At 41.3% G+C, this 12,921-nt stretch overlaps 1 protein-coding gene across 1 annotated transcript in view; it reads right to left on the minus strand.

The window, feature by feature from the left end:
• meis1b (Meis homeobox 1 b) overlaps positions 1–7,653 on the minus strand; it is an 81,852-nt gene extending 74,199 nt beyond the window's left edge. Inside the window, exons 1-6 of the mRNA XM_059358971.1 lie at positions 6,960–7,653; positions 5,018–5,238; positions 3,748–3,889; positions 3,391–3,441; positions 2,775–2,825; positions 1,384–1,530 (exon numbers count right to left, since the gene is read on the minus strand). Coding sequence (XP_059214954.1) covers positions 1,384–1,530; positions 2,775–2,825; positions 3,391–3,441; positions 3,748–3,889; positions 5,018–5,238; positions 6,960–6,971 — 624 coding nt within the window. The 5' untranslated portion in view covers positions 6,972–7,653. The remainder of the gene's footprint in view (positions 1–1,383; positions 1,531–2,774; positions 2,826–3,390; positions 3,442–3,747; positions 3,890–5,017; positions 5,239–6,959) is intronic.
• Between the last annotated feature and the right edge of the window lie 5,268 nt (positions 7,654–12,921).

Genomic DNA, 12,921 nt, shown 5'->3' on the forward strand with positions numbered 1-12,921 from the left:
CCGACCTATCTATATATATATATATATATATATATATATATATATATAAACTTTGACAACTGAATCCCAAGAGAATACAACAAGCCGCTCAAAGAGACACTTAAATGCACATGTGGCGTCTGTGTTATTTAATTCTGTTCCTGGATTAAATGAAGTATAATCTTCCGGGTGATCTTTCTCATTTCCATAATCAGACATAAGGGCCGGGGATGGAGGAGTGCATGCGCGGCGGGGTGGGAGTCCTCCCAGTCGGGCCCCAGTCCGCTCCCAGTCCTGCCATTCAGCCCTGAACATAAAAGCCGGTGGCTGCCTCTCTCTCCACTCAGACCAGCCACTCAACCATATGGAAGTCCGCGGATTTAAATTATTTAGCCTAATCGCTTCATTACTTTTTATGTCGGACTATCCAACTAATCCCTTTAATTTGGCCACTTGATTTTTTCCCTTCATCGCTATCCATATAGACTATAGCCGCTGCTCTCCTGAGCCATTCCTTAAAACTCTGGGGTAGTTTTGAAACATGATCTCACAGTCTGCAGCCCCGTCTCCTGCACACATAACTCCAGCTATTAATGGCCGAAAATCCAGATTTGCATAATTCTAATCATCGGTTTGCTGTTATCATTATTTAACGGCAGTGTATGGACCATTAGGGTCATGCCTGTGCGCACACTACAATGTCCCCGGAGTACCAACAGTCAGTGGAGCACATAATGAAGGCTGTGGTTATCTGTGATATCTGCACAAAAGGAAACACTCCCTAATCTACCTTTAATACCCACTGCGTCTATAGCTTCTAGAAAATAAACCTTCTTCTTGCTGCTGAATCTGTGCGCTCCGAGCGAAATAAAGGAGGGAGAGAAGAGGGGTCTCGATAAGCAATGTGCACTCATGTCTAAGGAAAAATACTGACAAGACGCGTAATGAACCGTGAACTCCACAGTGGAGAAACCAAGGCACCTCCACCACAGTCTGCAGCCCATCTCTCCTGGGCTACACACACACACACACACACACACACACACACACACACACACACACACACACAGGAGCTGATAACGCGTCGCTTTGGTTCAAAAAGACGCACAGAGAGGAGAGAGAAATGGAGAGAGGCGCTAAATTAAAATCGACATGAAACAGGTCAAGTTTATGGCGATGCTTTTTCGAGCTAATCTTCCCAGGTCGGTTCCGGGTTCAAGTCTTAATGGGCCAATAATAGCAACATTATTCAGAAAATTTTTCATTCCGATGGATGGAATGTAAAACGGCCTTAATCATATGCAAATAACAGCGCAGCGGAGTAGTGACCCAGAATAGCTGAATAGCCAGCAGGGAGAACACACACACACACACACACACACACACGAAGAGAGAGAGATGTACCTGATCAAGGGCCACCGATGATCTTGTGATTTCCTCGCTGTCTGATTTGGACCCGCCCTCTCTGTCGTCTATGACCAAGTCGATGGGCATCTTGCCTTTCAAGCAGCTGATGTACCGGTGACAGAAATTATCACACAGCTCGTGCACCTTCAGAGAGAGAGAGGAGACAGAAGCGTCACACACACTCAACCCAAAAGGGACATCATCACACAAGCACTGACATGTGCAACCACAACACACAAATACACAATACACACACGACAGCCTTTGACATGCAAAATAGTTTTTAGGCAATTTGGCAAACCCGAAGATCACAGCACAGTTGTTGCATCTAAAATATTTAAATATTTAAAACATGAAACATGACTGGCAACATATTATTGCTTTGGCACTGTGAGAAATTGTAAAAATATTTTTTATTTATTTAGCCTCTAAAAAGTTTTTTTTTCTAAATATTGCTTAACCTTTGCTCTGAAATTCTAAAAACTTGAAATAAGATAACTTTGCGCTCCTTCAGGCTAAGGTGTGTCCAGTTCTCGTGCCGTGCCAGTGCGCTCCATCCCGGGCTGTGATAGCAACTTTAGTTTTTCTCCTCTCAAAATAGAGATATCGTCGAAAATTGACAGTGACAAGAGGGCTCAGGGGCTACAACGCACTCAACACCCGTGTTAAATTCATCACCGGTGCCCCGGGTAGTGGCCATTAGAGCAGGGTGACCCGCTTGACTGACATTTAAGGTAAACTGTTTAATTTCGTCGACTTATTACATTATCACTGCCAATGCACGCGCATCCTATCGCCCCAGAAGCGAAAATGTCACATGTGCAGAGAAATACAGAGAGGTGCAAAGCGCCTTAAACTACATTCTCATTTAAATGTTCTTTATAGCTGCACAGTAAACAGTTTACAGCCTCTTATTTACAGCACAGGATGCGAGAAAATAAACAAGTTTTTAAAAGTTAAAGTTTTAACAGCTTTGATACGGTTCCATAATGTTACAGTGCAGGTGAAAGTTGACTGTACAGGCTACTGTAGTCCATCTGATACGGAGACACATCAGAGTTTTACACCCACCACTCCCTCTATCCACAGATGGCTGCCTGGGGCCTTTTGCCCTTCCACAAAGAATCATTTCTATAAACCCGCAAAGTTCGCCTCTATGTTTCACCTTGCATGCAATTTCTGCCAGCATTAAACTTCATTAAACATGCGGGGAGGTTTGGGCACAGAGATATCCGTTCCAGTTGTAACAGCTTGCGTCGTGATTAAACGCGGAAGAGAAACGGCCCCATGATTGATTTTGACGCTAATTATAACCGACGAGCAAAAATACATTTTTGCCAATACAGCCCATAGGTCTGAAGCGGTGCAGCGTACAGAGAGAATATTACCTTCTCCAGCTCCAGAAGATGAAATCGTAAAACTTGAATGGCTTGAATCATCTGAAAAATTAAAATAACAATAAAAAATGAGCTGCTCACATCTCTTGATATTAAACAGGCACGTTTTTCTCAATACAAGTAACTGCAGACGAGGAAAATATTCATATGAATGGATTTTATGTGGAACTGATATTAAACTTGGATATTATTGCAATATGGAGAGCAGGCATACAGTAGAGGCAATAAGCCTCAGAGTCAGAGATCTATTAGCCACCAACTAGTCGTGAGGAAAACGTGACTCTCACATCACAAAGTACAAAACTGTACAAAGTGAGAAGCATGAATAGAACAACTTTCCAGGCTGAGTTCAAAGGTTTGTGTCAGCTGTCTAACAGCGGCCCTTCATGTACTGATACAACCGGGGGCCATCAGGATATCAAACAGCCCCCAAAACAGGAACAGCACCTCCAATCCTGCTTTGACTTTTCAGCCACACATGACTCTCTGACATATTTAATATATACAACCAGTTAATAAACATGAAAACAGCTGCTATATTCAAAAGTACTTTGAAAATTTTTTAGAAAATGCAATTTGTCACATAAAAATATATAATGTTTCTTACCAGATTATCCAATTCTGGATTCGATGAAAATAAAGGCTTTTCTGCCCGAATCTAAAAGCAAAAACATTTTCATAAAATATATTAATATAAATATTATAGGCTTATAAATAATACATAATGTAAGATTACATATAAAATTGATGGTGTATTATTCCTACTTTACGCACAACAAACACACTATATGAAATTTAAACGTTTTTAAATAACTTTTTTTAATTAGTGAATGGCATTTTATTTTCAGTGCAGGATTAACTTTAAGCATAAAAACAAGAGCTCCACACTGAATGTATGCAGGTGAGAGCTCAACCAGCCCGAGCATGCAGATTTAAAAAAAAAAAAAAGTCAAACTTTCCTGACCTGTTTTGCAAACACTGCTATGTCTTCATTGAAAGATTCCGATGAACAGACGTCTCCTCCCGCCACCCCGGGCTCTCTGGGGGTGCAAGTCGCTAATTCACATTTCTCAAAAATCAGTGCAAGCAAGGGGAACAGGGGGTGCCTGGGAACACACACAATAGCAAATGTCACCAGAGAGAACAGCGCCGGGGTCAAGACTACTCCAGGCTAGATTTAGCCAGCCATGCTACTCTTCAACAACTCGCCCATGGGGACTGCTGCTGCAGCCTATGCTATTATATTATGCAGAGGCTCGGAGAAAGGCTGCAAACAGCGGGCAGACTTCTGTGATTAAATCTAGGCGCGCCTAATAGCATAAAAGCTTTAGAGTCTGTCAAACAATTTCTTGCACAGGTCTCCGTTTGGATCCAAGGCGCGTGTGTGTGCGTGTGTGTGTTTAGCAAGAGATGTGCGCACACATGTTGATTATTTATTGTTTAAGTCATCGGAGTAAATATGTGCACGCTGACAATGTGTTGAAAGTTATGTCAATATGGCGCAAGATGGAGAAACTGTTACTGGCATGTTTAGCCACCGTGAAGATATCATGCTCAGAATTTTTAATTAAGCTACAAATTAATAAATGACATGCATATGTGGGATTTCCTTTAAACGTGATATATTTTTAATTTGCTGAAGCCTGGCACATTACACACAATTAATTAAAATGGTTAAAAGAGAGAAGGTAATTATTTTGCTCATGATAAACGATGAAACTTTAAAAGAAATTAAGCAAGTTAAATTCTAATATATATATATATATTAGTAGTTATAGTTAAAATTTACTTTTCCTTATAATTATTCTTTAGAGTCAAAATATATTTTTCAGAGAATTTAATAGCAGTACAATTGTGAGATAAACTTAATGAGTAATCTATGTTTTTCTTTATACTCCATTATGTATTTGTGCAATTGTTTAGCAGCAGAAACGCGTGATAAACATGACTGACTTTTATAGAACACAATTCAGAAGTGTGCAAAAATAAAGGAAGAACAAAAAAAGCTGCAGCCTCTCCTTCTCTCCCAGCGCCTCTGCAGCAGTTTGGGCTCCAGTGTTTTCCTCAAACACTTCATGGGAACGCACGGCCGTCCCGGGCATAGAGCCGGTGTTTTTCCTGCTCCGGGACTGACTTTGCACCCACTAGCCCACCCCGACTGCCCCCTCCAGGCCTGGATGCACGCCTGCCCGCCAGAGAGCGAGTTTCCCCGCGGTCCGGAGGCTCGCACCTACCCGTATATAGCGTCTTTATCTCTCTTGAGAGCGTCGTTAACAGAGGAGCCCATACTGGGAGGCATGGTGTTGGTGTGGGCGGTGTGCGGATACTGGTGGGAGTGCAGCTGGGGCCCGTGGTTGAGGTGCACTGCCTGCATGGACCGGGCGCCGTGCGGGTCTCCGTACATGGTGGTCGGGATGCCCACCCCGTCCATCCCGTAGTGGGGCAAGTCTTCGTACTGCACACAACAAACACGAGGGTCCACAGTGAATATACAAGCACGGGAATGTGTCAAACAACTTTGGTATCAAACTCAAGTCAGGAATTTGTAAGAAAAGTTATTTCAAGTAGTAGAAGTGAGACTTAAGCTCTTAAAAAATAAAGTTAAAATCTGCCAACAGGACAAAATAGTTTCATTAATTTCCAAAACAAGTTGACATGTTTCATCATTTCTCTAAATTCAAAGTGTTTTCCTGACACTAGTTCTCTGAGCTGCAGTTTATTGCTTTCTTTCAAAATACTAACACTCGTGACACATCCAAAACAAGAGAAATAAATTCACCTCAGCCGTTTAATTTTTTACTTGTTTTCAAGAAACAAGTTTTAAAGAGTGCAGTCAGTGACTTGTTCAGCAGGATTTTGTTTACAGAGGAAAACGGCTGCATTTATTCTGAAGTGAAAACTAGTTTTGTTTTCAACTTAATCACATTGACTCTTGTAGTTTAATAAAAATGTATTATTCAATACGTTCAAAAATATTGGGAGGACAAAAAGTGAAACTACAGCTACATGGCTAAATCATTATTTCCAATATTATCAGGCACTTTTAACAGCACCAGACTGAGTTTACACTGTGTTCCAAAGCAAATGTCTTAAACTTGTTAATTGCAGTGTTTTCTAATTTTAAAGGCTCATAATTGTGCACCATGTTATTACCCATCAGGCACACTGTGATTAGTGCATGCAACCAACGCAAGTGAACGCGTGTTGTGTTTTTCAGACGCTGTTAAATTGAAGCTGGATATTCAAACTTTTTCACGTGTCAGTTTGGAGTTAGAAAATTTACTGTCGTCTTTACAGAGTTGTTTGAGAGTTATTAAACACTCTGCTGGTGTGTTTAAAGGCACAAATGTTGATTCAGGTCTGTAGGAGGCTAAATAAAAGCTGTATTCGAGGTTTGCTTCTTTAACAGATTAGAAAAGAGGCTTGAATTATTGATAGTGCTCTCTGAAAGTGACAAACAAGTGCCGGGGAAAGAGTAAAAAGCATTATCACTTAAAGCTGAGCATTTCGACCCTAAAGGCAAAGAGGTGCAAACCCCAGCGTGGTGCAGCTCCAGTGCCAAACTAGGCAGCTATATGTGTCCTATGTGTCCCAAACATCGCTGCTTTTACACGGTTTACTGTCCGTGTGAAGGTCCCAGTCCTTCACTGTATGAATCAAACCTCATTACTAAAAACTGCCTCCCTGACATTATGCTATTATTGCACGTTTTCGCACATTTTGCGCTACAAAGTCGAGCGATGAGGCAGAAGCGACGGTGAAATGAGGATTTTTGTTTTTGTTTAAAAACGCTCCACTCGATATGAAATCTTGCCGGAGCAGTCTGAGGAGAAATGTGGAGATTTGTTTTGCCTCTATGCCCTCCCCCATTTCGCTTCCAGTAACTGGCCTGTCATAACTAATCTAAAAAACATAGCCGATGTGAGATATGATCACGCTTCCAATGTCCCTCAGTGGGCCGGTTTGTGCAGCAAACGAGTGCGGCCGTGCGTAATACCGTGCCAAAAGACGCTAAAAATGAAATATTGTCTCCATGTGTCAAGAAGAGGACAGAAACTTTCGCCGCGAGTGTGTGTCCGCGCGGGTATGTGTGTCATTAAGCCACGTTACAGTGCAGGGTTGCATTGAAGCACAGCAGACTTAGAGAAACTTTTTAGGGGGGATTGCCCTACGTACCCGTTGCGCCATAACCCTCCTGACTCCCTGGTCGTCCTTTCAGTTTAGATAAATCCCCTCTGTGGCCAGGGTGGAGGCGAAATGAAGAAAGAAAATCCAAATAAATGGGTAGATGTTTCAGCCAAAATCCCGTATGCCTCTTTTTTCCACGGAGCGGTGAAGCCAGCCCCCGCTTTCTGCGCAAGTTTAGCCCAGGCGCGGCGAATAGGTCCTCGGCTGTCCTCGGGGCAGCGGCGCCAGGCTCCTTTTCCAAAACCAGGATGAAAATAAAATAGCCCCTCAAACAAAACTGGCGACTCTCATGGCTTTTTGCCACTCCGCCTGTCAGTCAAAACGCGAGGGCTTGTCAAAAGTACCGGATGAATGATGGTCCGACGCGCGTCTCCACGGGATCGGTACCACCTAAATGTTAATGGTCACAATCACAGTTAAAAAATGAAGCAGCTCTCCTCTCGTTTTCTTTGATCACTCTCGGCTCCCGGCTTGATTTTCTTATGCAAAAGCGTCTAGAGGAGATCAAGAGGAGGTGGGGTGATAATTCTGGCTTAGGCTTTCTTAAAGGAGCCACGATCGATGCTGTGCGTGTGTGCGTATATGTATGTGTGTGTATGTGTGTATGTGTGTGAGTGCGTGTGTATGCGTGAGCCGCCTGCCCGTTTGTGTACAATGGATGTGTGTGTTGAGCTGAGGAGGAGCGGAGGATCTGGACCAGACTGCTGAAACCCGGAAGTAGTGGTGGCCATAACAGGTCGCGTCTTACACAACGCACCGGGCTGCAGCAAGTCGTGCGGAGAGGAGGGGGGGTGGGAGGACCCTGCGAGACCAGCCAGCCGCACCGCGAGCTGGAACAACACGGGGATAACAGTGAATATCCACCTCTGACTCCAGCTCCATGTCTCATTCTCAATAAGTGACTTTAATCTGCAGTCTGGAGCCGTTTGTAAACACTGAAGCGTCTGTATTTCGGGACTGACTGACACTTCTCTGCTTGTAAACAGTTTATTAACGGCTAATTGAAGCAGCTTTCAACTCTGATGTGAGATATTGTCAGGTATGTTATCAGGAGCCTATGTGGTCTGGGTTGTAGATTAAGTACGGATTGGAAATACCTTTATAATCATTAATTTCATTTATGTGCCCAATAATAAGTTCAAACGAGTTCATTATAATAGTTTTATAGTGAGGTTAAGCCTCTGGAAGGCTGTCAACATCATGTCTGCATGGTATCCAGTGTAGTTTGGAGCAAAACATACAGTTTTACAGGTTTTGGATCAACTTCTGTGCAGTGTATTTTCTTCCCACATTTGCACTAATGTATATAAAATGTAATACTGGAAATGCACAGCATGTAAAATGTTTGGAAAAGTGTCAACTCCAGACAAAAAGAACAATAAACAACTTTTTTTCAAGTTATTTGGGAGGACTGGTTCTATTTAATTCTAAGATTTAATTGTATAGTGTTTAATTAATACAAATCGCCACACTGAGTTGTGGTCTTGATGCTGATCTGTATAATAAGTCGTTAAAACGTTGTAGATGCTTTTCAAAGCATCTTTTAACGTCTAAATAACAGTTCACATGTCGTCCGTCCCTCTCCCCCACAGCCGCGCTGAATGGGTCGCTCCAGTCTGCCCGGGCTGTCCAATGGCAGAGAGGCTCAGGGATGGGAGCCCCCTATTGGCTCCCCTCATGATCGATCCGGGGCTGATTGATCGGTTTTAGGCCACATTTGCGAGGAGGCGCAAAACAAAACATCTTCCATGAATAGAAACACACATTTTGTGTTTTTTTGTCAACTTCTACAGGCTGTAAATTCACCAAAATACACAATGTTACACAGACTAAGACTTCTCTCTCTCATACACAGACAGAAACACACACCACCAATATTCAAATCTCTAACTTTACTACTTACTTTTAAATGCACTAAAATTCTGTTTTAACGTCTCAAAACCAAACTCAACACTCATATTAACATATTGTCAACTTTCATCTCCCACAAAAAAAGTTATTAATTCAACTTTTGTCTCTTCATAATGAGCCATTCACTTGAGGTTCACGCTTTGCAGAGCAGAGGTTGTAAAAGTTTGGTCAAATATTGATGAGCTTTGATTTATTGAGGAGAAACTTAGATTCTTGGTAATTTCCAGAAAAGTAATGATATCATTGAGTAATGTGTGGACGTAAATTAACAAAATAGTTTGAATTTACTGCGTTAACTCGTTATATTTCATTACGGGTGCAAATCTTTTTTCATTTAGTCCATCAAGGGTTTTTTTAATTAAGAGTATGACTGCCTCAAAATCTGCATAAAATATTTATGATATATTTCATGGCATATAAAGCCCTATAAAACGGGATGGACAAAGGTGAGATTTAAGGGAAGAGGCTAAAGGATTTAAAGAAATTTCAGTATATTTTTGTTTATATTTGTGTTTGTTTTCCACATGATGAGAGGTTTACTCAACTTTTCATTTATTTCTCAGCCCATCACACGTGAACGGAGAGTGTGTAAAAGAGCCACATTAGCCCCTGATTATGCTCATAAGGTGTTGCTGGTCGGTGACAGCCTGTTTGAAGTTTTTTTTTTCCTCTCTTCTTGCAGCGCGTCCAGTCATCGATCATCTGCCCCGGTGCCAGAAATGGTGTCATAACATGATAATGCGGCTTCACACATTCGGCGGTGATTCCTGTGGTAAAGCCCGAGCGCTGGGACCCGATGGGACAAATTTACAGGCATAAAATTACTATCAAAGGCTCCTGCAGTCCGACCGGCGAGGCTCCGGGGCGCGGGCAGCAGAGAAGCCACTGAGCCGCGCAGGACGCACGGACTTTTACGCACAGAGATATTGGATGAAATAATAAAGTGGGCTCGAGTTTGTTAATTAAATTATTGATTGGTAAGTAGAAGCTCTTCTTTTCTCACTCTTTTATATTTTTATGGTATATTAAATAATTTAAAAGCGTATTATTGTCACTGATATTTTCTTAAAGTGGCGTTATTTTTAATTAAAGGAGAAGAGGCTGTTTTAAATCCACTTTCTGCTAAATGTGTGGGTTTAGTGAAATGTAAACAGGATTATATAGCTCACTACAACACAAGGCACACTACATTTTAGAGGGTCATTGAGGAAAAAGCGAAGCTAAATTAACATGAAAAGAGCCACATCACCGCCTAACCACTGTAAAATAACTACAATGGCATTATAAAGCAATTAAGTAACTTCAATTAGCGTGTATAAAAGCAAACTGGAGCTCCACTTTCTCTCCTGGAGTCGCTCTTTCGTGAGGGTCAGCGCATTTTGGCATCCTGAAAGAGAGCAGGGGGGCAAATACCGTCATTTCTGTTTAATCCGCTTTGCGTTGACGGTAATGCTTTGAGTCGTTTCAATAAAATCAGCAGGTATTACTTTCAAACGGCTGGATGGAAATTGACAGCATGTTTGACTGGCGAAACAAATGGAAGTGTTATTAGACGGCCTGTGCGCCGTGACTTGTGCTCTTTGGAGACAAAGACAAGTTGCAGCTTTTGTGTTACTTTAAAAAGCAGCATGCACAAAGTCTAACATGTGTTTTCTTACATACCATTTCAAGTCTGCAAGTTATTTTTTACTTCACATAATAATAATAATAATAATAATAATAATAATAATAATAATAATAATTAATAATGCAAATTTTTAATTTTAATGATGCAGTTCTGAGTAAAACCGACATAACTCCAGGTGAGACAATCTTTGTCTTTGTGATCCTCTGTATATGTTTGAAGAAACAAGGAGTAACTGGCAGCCCGAGGAGTCAAACTGAGGTCAAACTTTGTGCAGCCCCACAGCTCTGCGCCCAAACGTGTTGGGATCTGCAAAAAAAAGGCCACCGAGCCTCCTCTGCTTTGTGTCACTGCTGCAGCACACGCAGACAGACAGATAGACCTGCTGCAAAGTTTTCACAGCTCATCTAATTATATGAAACTACTAGTATATTATCGCCTGTCAGAATATCCAGCCGGATTCATTAAGGGTGCATTTAGGCGCTGTGAGCTCCGGGCTGAAATTATTCAGTCAGAAAAATGCGCTCGGCATTGTGCAAGACAAGGATTTACAAAGGCTCGATAATTTATTTTAAAAGTATGTGTAATGAGCTATAAGGTGAGTTATAAGAGGAAGACATGTATAAAAGCCTGATTCTCCCTCAGCATTTACAAACTTATCAAGTGTTGCAAAGATTTTAATTGTTTTAAAACAGTTTCTCAAAATATTGTGAAATGATAAGGTCTGATTGTTTGTTAAAGTTTTCTGTATTTTTTATTTTTAGATTATAGCACAAATATCCAGAAAGTAATATTGCATGGCCCAGAAATCAACCTGGTAAACACTACTGCTTGGATTTCATGGTGTAAAAGCATATATTTTTGGTATAACGGCAATAATAAAAATGTATCGCAATATGTATTTTTAAAGCATGAAACCAGTAACATATCTGATCAAGGCGAACGCTCTCCTCTGGGAGTTTTCACTCCTGTTGGCTCCTGCAGTTTGGCCCAAATGTTAATGTGAGCTGCTCTCGCCTCTCACACACATTAATGCTTAATCATTTGCGCCTTCTACCGGAGCTGTTGGAAATTACATGACATGCAGAAAGTGCAGAGGAAGAGTCCTGCTCAGATAATTAAGATTAAAAAGCAACCTTGGAATGAGAATCCACCTTTGAACTTTTGTGTGTGTGTGTGTGTGTGTGTGTGTGTGTGTGTGTGTGTGTGTGTGTGTGTGTGTGTGTGTGTGTGTGTGTGTTTGTGTGTGTGTGCATTTGTGTCATCTTTAGCACTAAATGCAGAATATTCTGTCTGAATCTATAAAGAAATTGTTATATGTCTCATGATCTGTGTCCATGTAAATAATTTAACATGCTAATAAAATATATAATAGTACTGGTTGTGTTTTGGTGTGATGCTTTTTTATTGCAAAAAGCATGTCTATTTTTTTTTTTTAAAGTTTGTTAAATTTAAAGCTAGATTTAAAAATTGTTGATACTACATTAAGGGATCTGTATTGCTGCATTTACTGGGAAAGTGGCGTAAAAAATATATTTTAGCTATAAATGATAGTTGAGCTCAACAGATTCCAAATAAAGTCAACAAACTTAAAAGACAGAAGCATTAAGAACTCAAACTTAAGATAAAGTTTGCTGCACGCAGGAGCTTTTTACAGAACATCTTCATTCTTAATGTCACCATGTGGAAAACTATGTTTTGAGCATTACAACAGGTATTTAAAGCTAAATGTAAAGCCTAAATGCATGAAACCCCCTGCAGCTTCCTCCCTGAACAATTTCTACGCGGGTGTTACATTAATGCAAACATGTGGATTCATGATAAAGAACTGCAAACCTGAAGAGAGAGAAGAGCTGCTTGGCTGTGACAGTCACACTGACATTACTGCATCACACCTATAGATACATATGTGATGAACAGCTGCTCCTCTATATGGTGAGAAGTGTGTGAAATTAGATGCACGCACATATATAGAGAGACTTATAAATGTGTACATTCAAGACACACACACATACGCCTGTATTAATAGCTGTTTCTGAATGCTGCCAGTCAATTTTCACATTGTGGCTCTGGCCACCGGGTCAGCAGCTCCACTTTTACTCTGAAAGGCTGCTGAGTCTGAATTAACCTCACAGATAGATAGAGAGCTCATCACTCTATCACACACACCCCTCTCTCTCTTTCGCTCCTTTTCTCTCTCCCTCAGTGTCTCTCGCCCTCCCCTTCCAGCAGTATTTGTCACCGCCGCTATTATTTCAGGTGTGCTAATGGCGTCGCAGACACTTTTGGTGAGAGAGGACAGAGTGAAAAGAGGAGGACGGAAGGCAGAGCAGAAGGAGAGGAGTATCTTCGTCATCATCACATGGACTCCTCTCTCCCCCAAAAAACTAAGGGGTGAAGGATTGGGTGAAGGAT

This window comes from Centropristis striata, chromosome 20 (assembly GCF_030273125.1).
Source record: "Centropristis striata isolate RG_2023a ecotype Rhode Island chromosome 20, C.striata_1.0, whole genome shotgun sequence".
Classification (NCBI taxonomy): Eukaryota; Metazoa; Chordata; class Actinopteri; order Perciformes; family Serranidae; genus Centropristis; species Centropristis striata.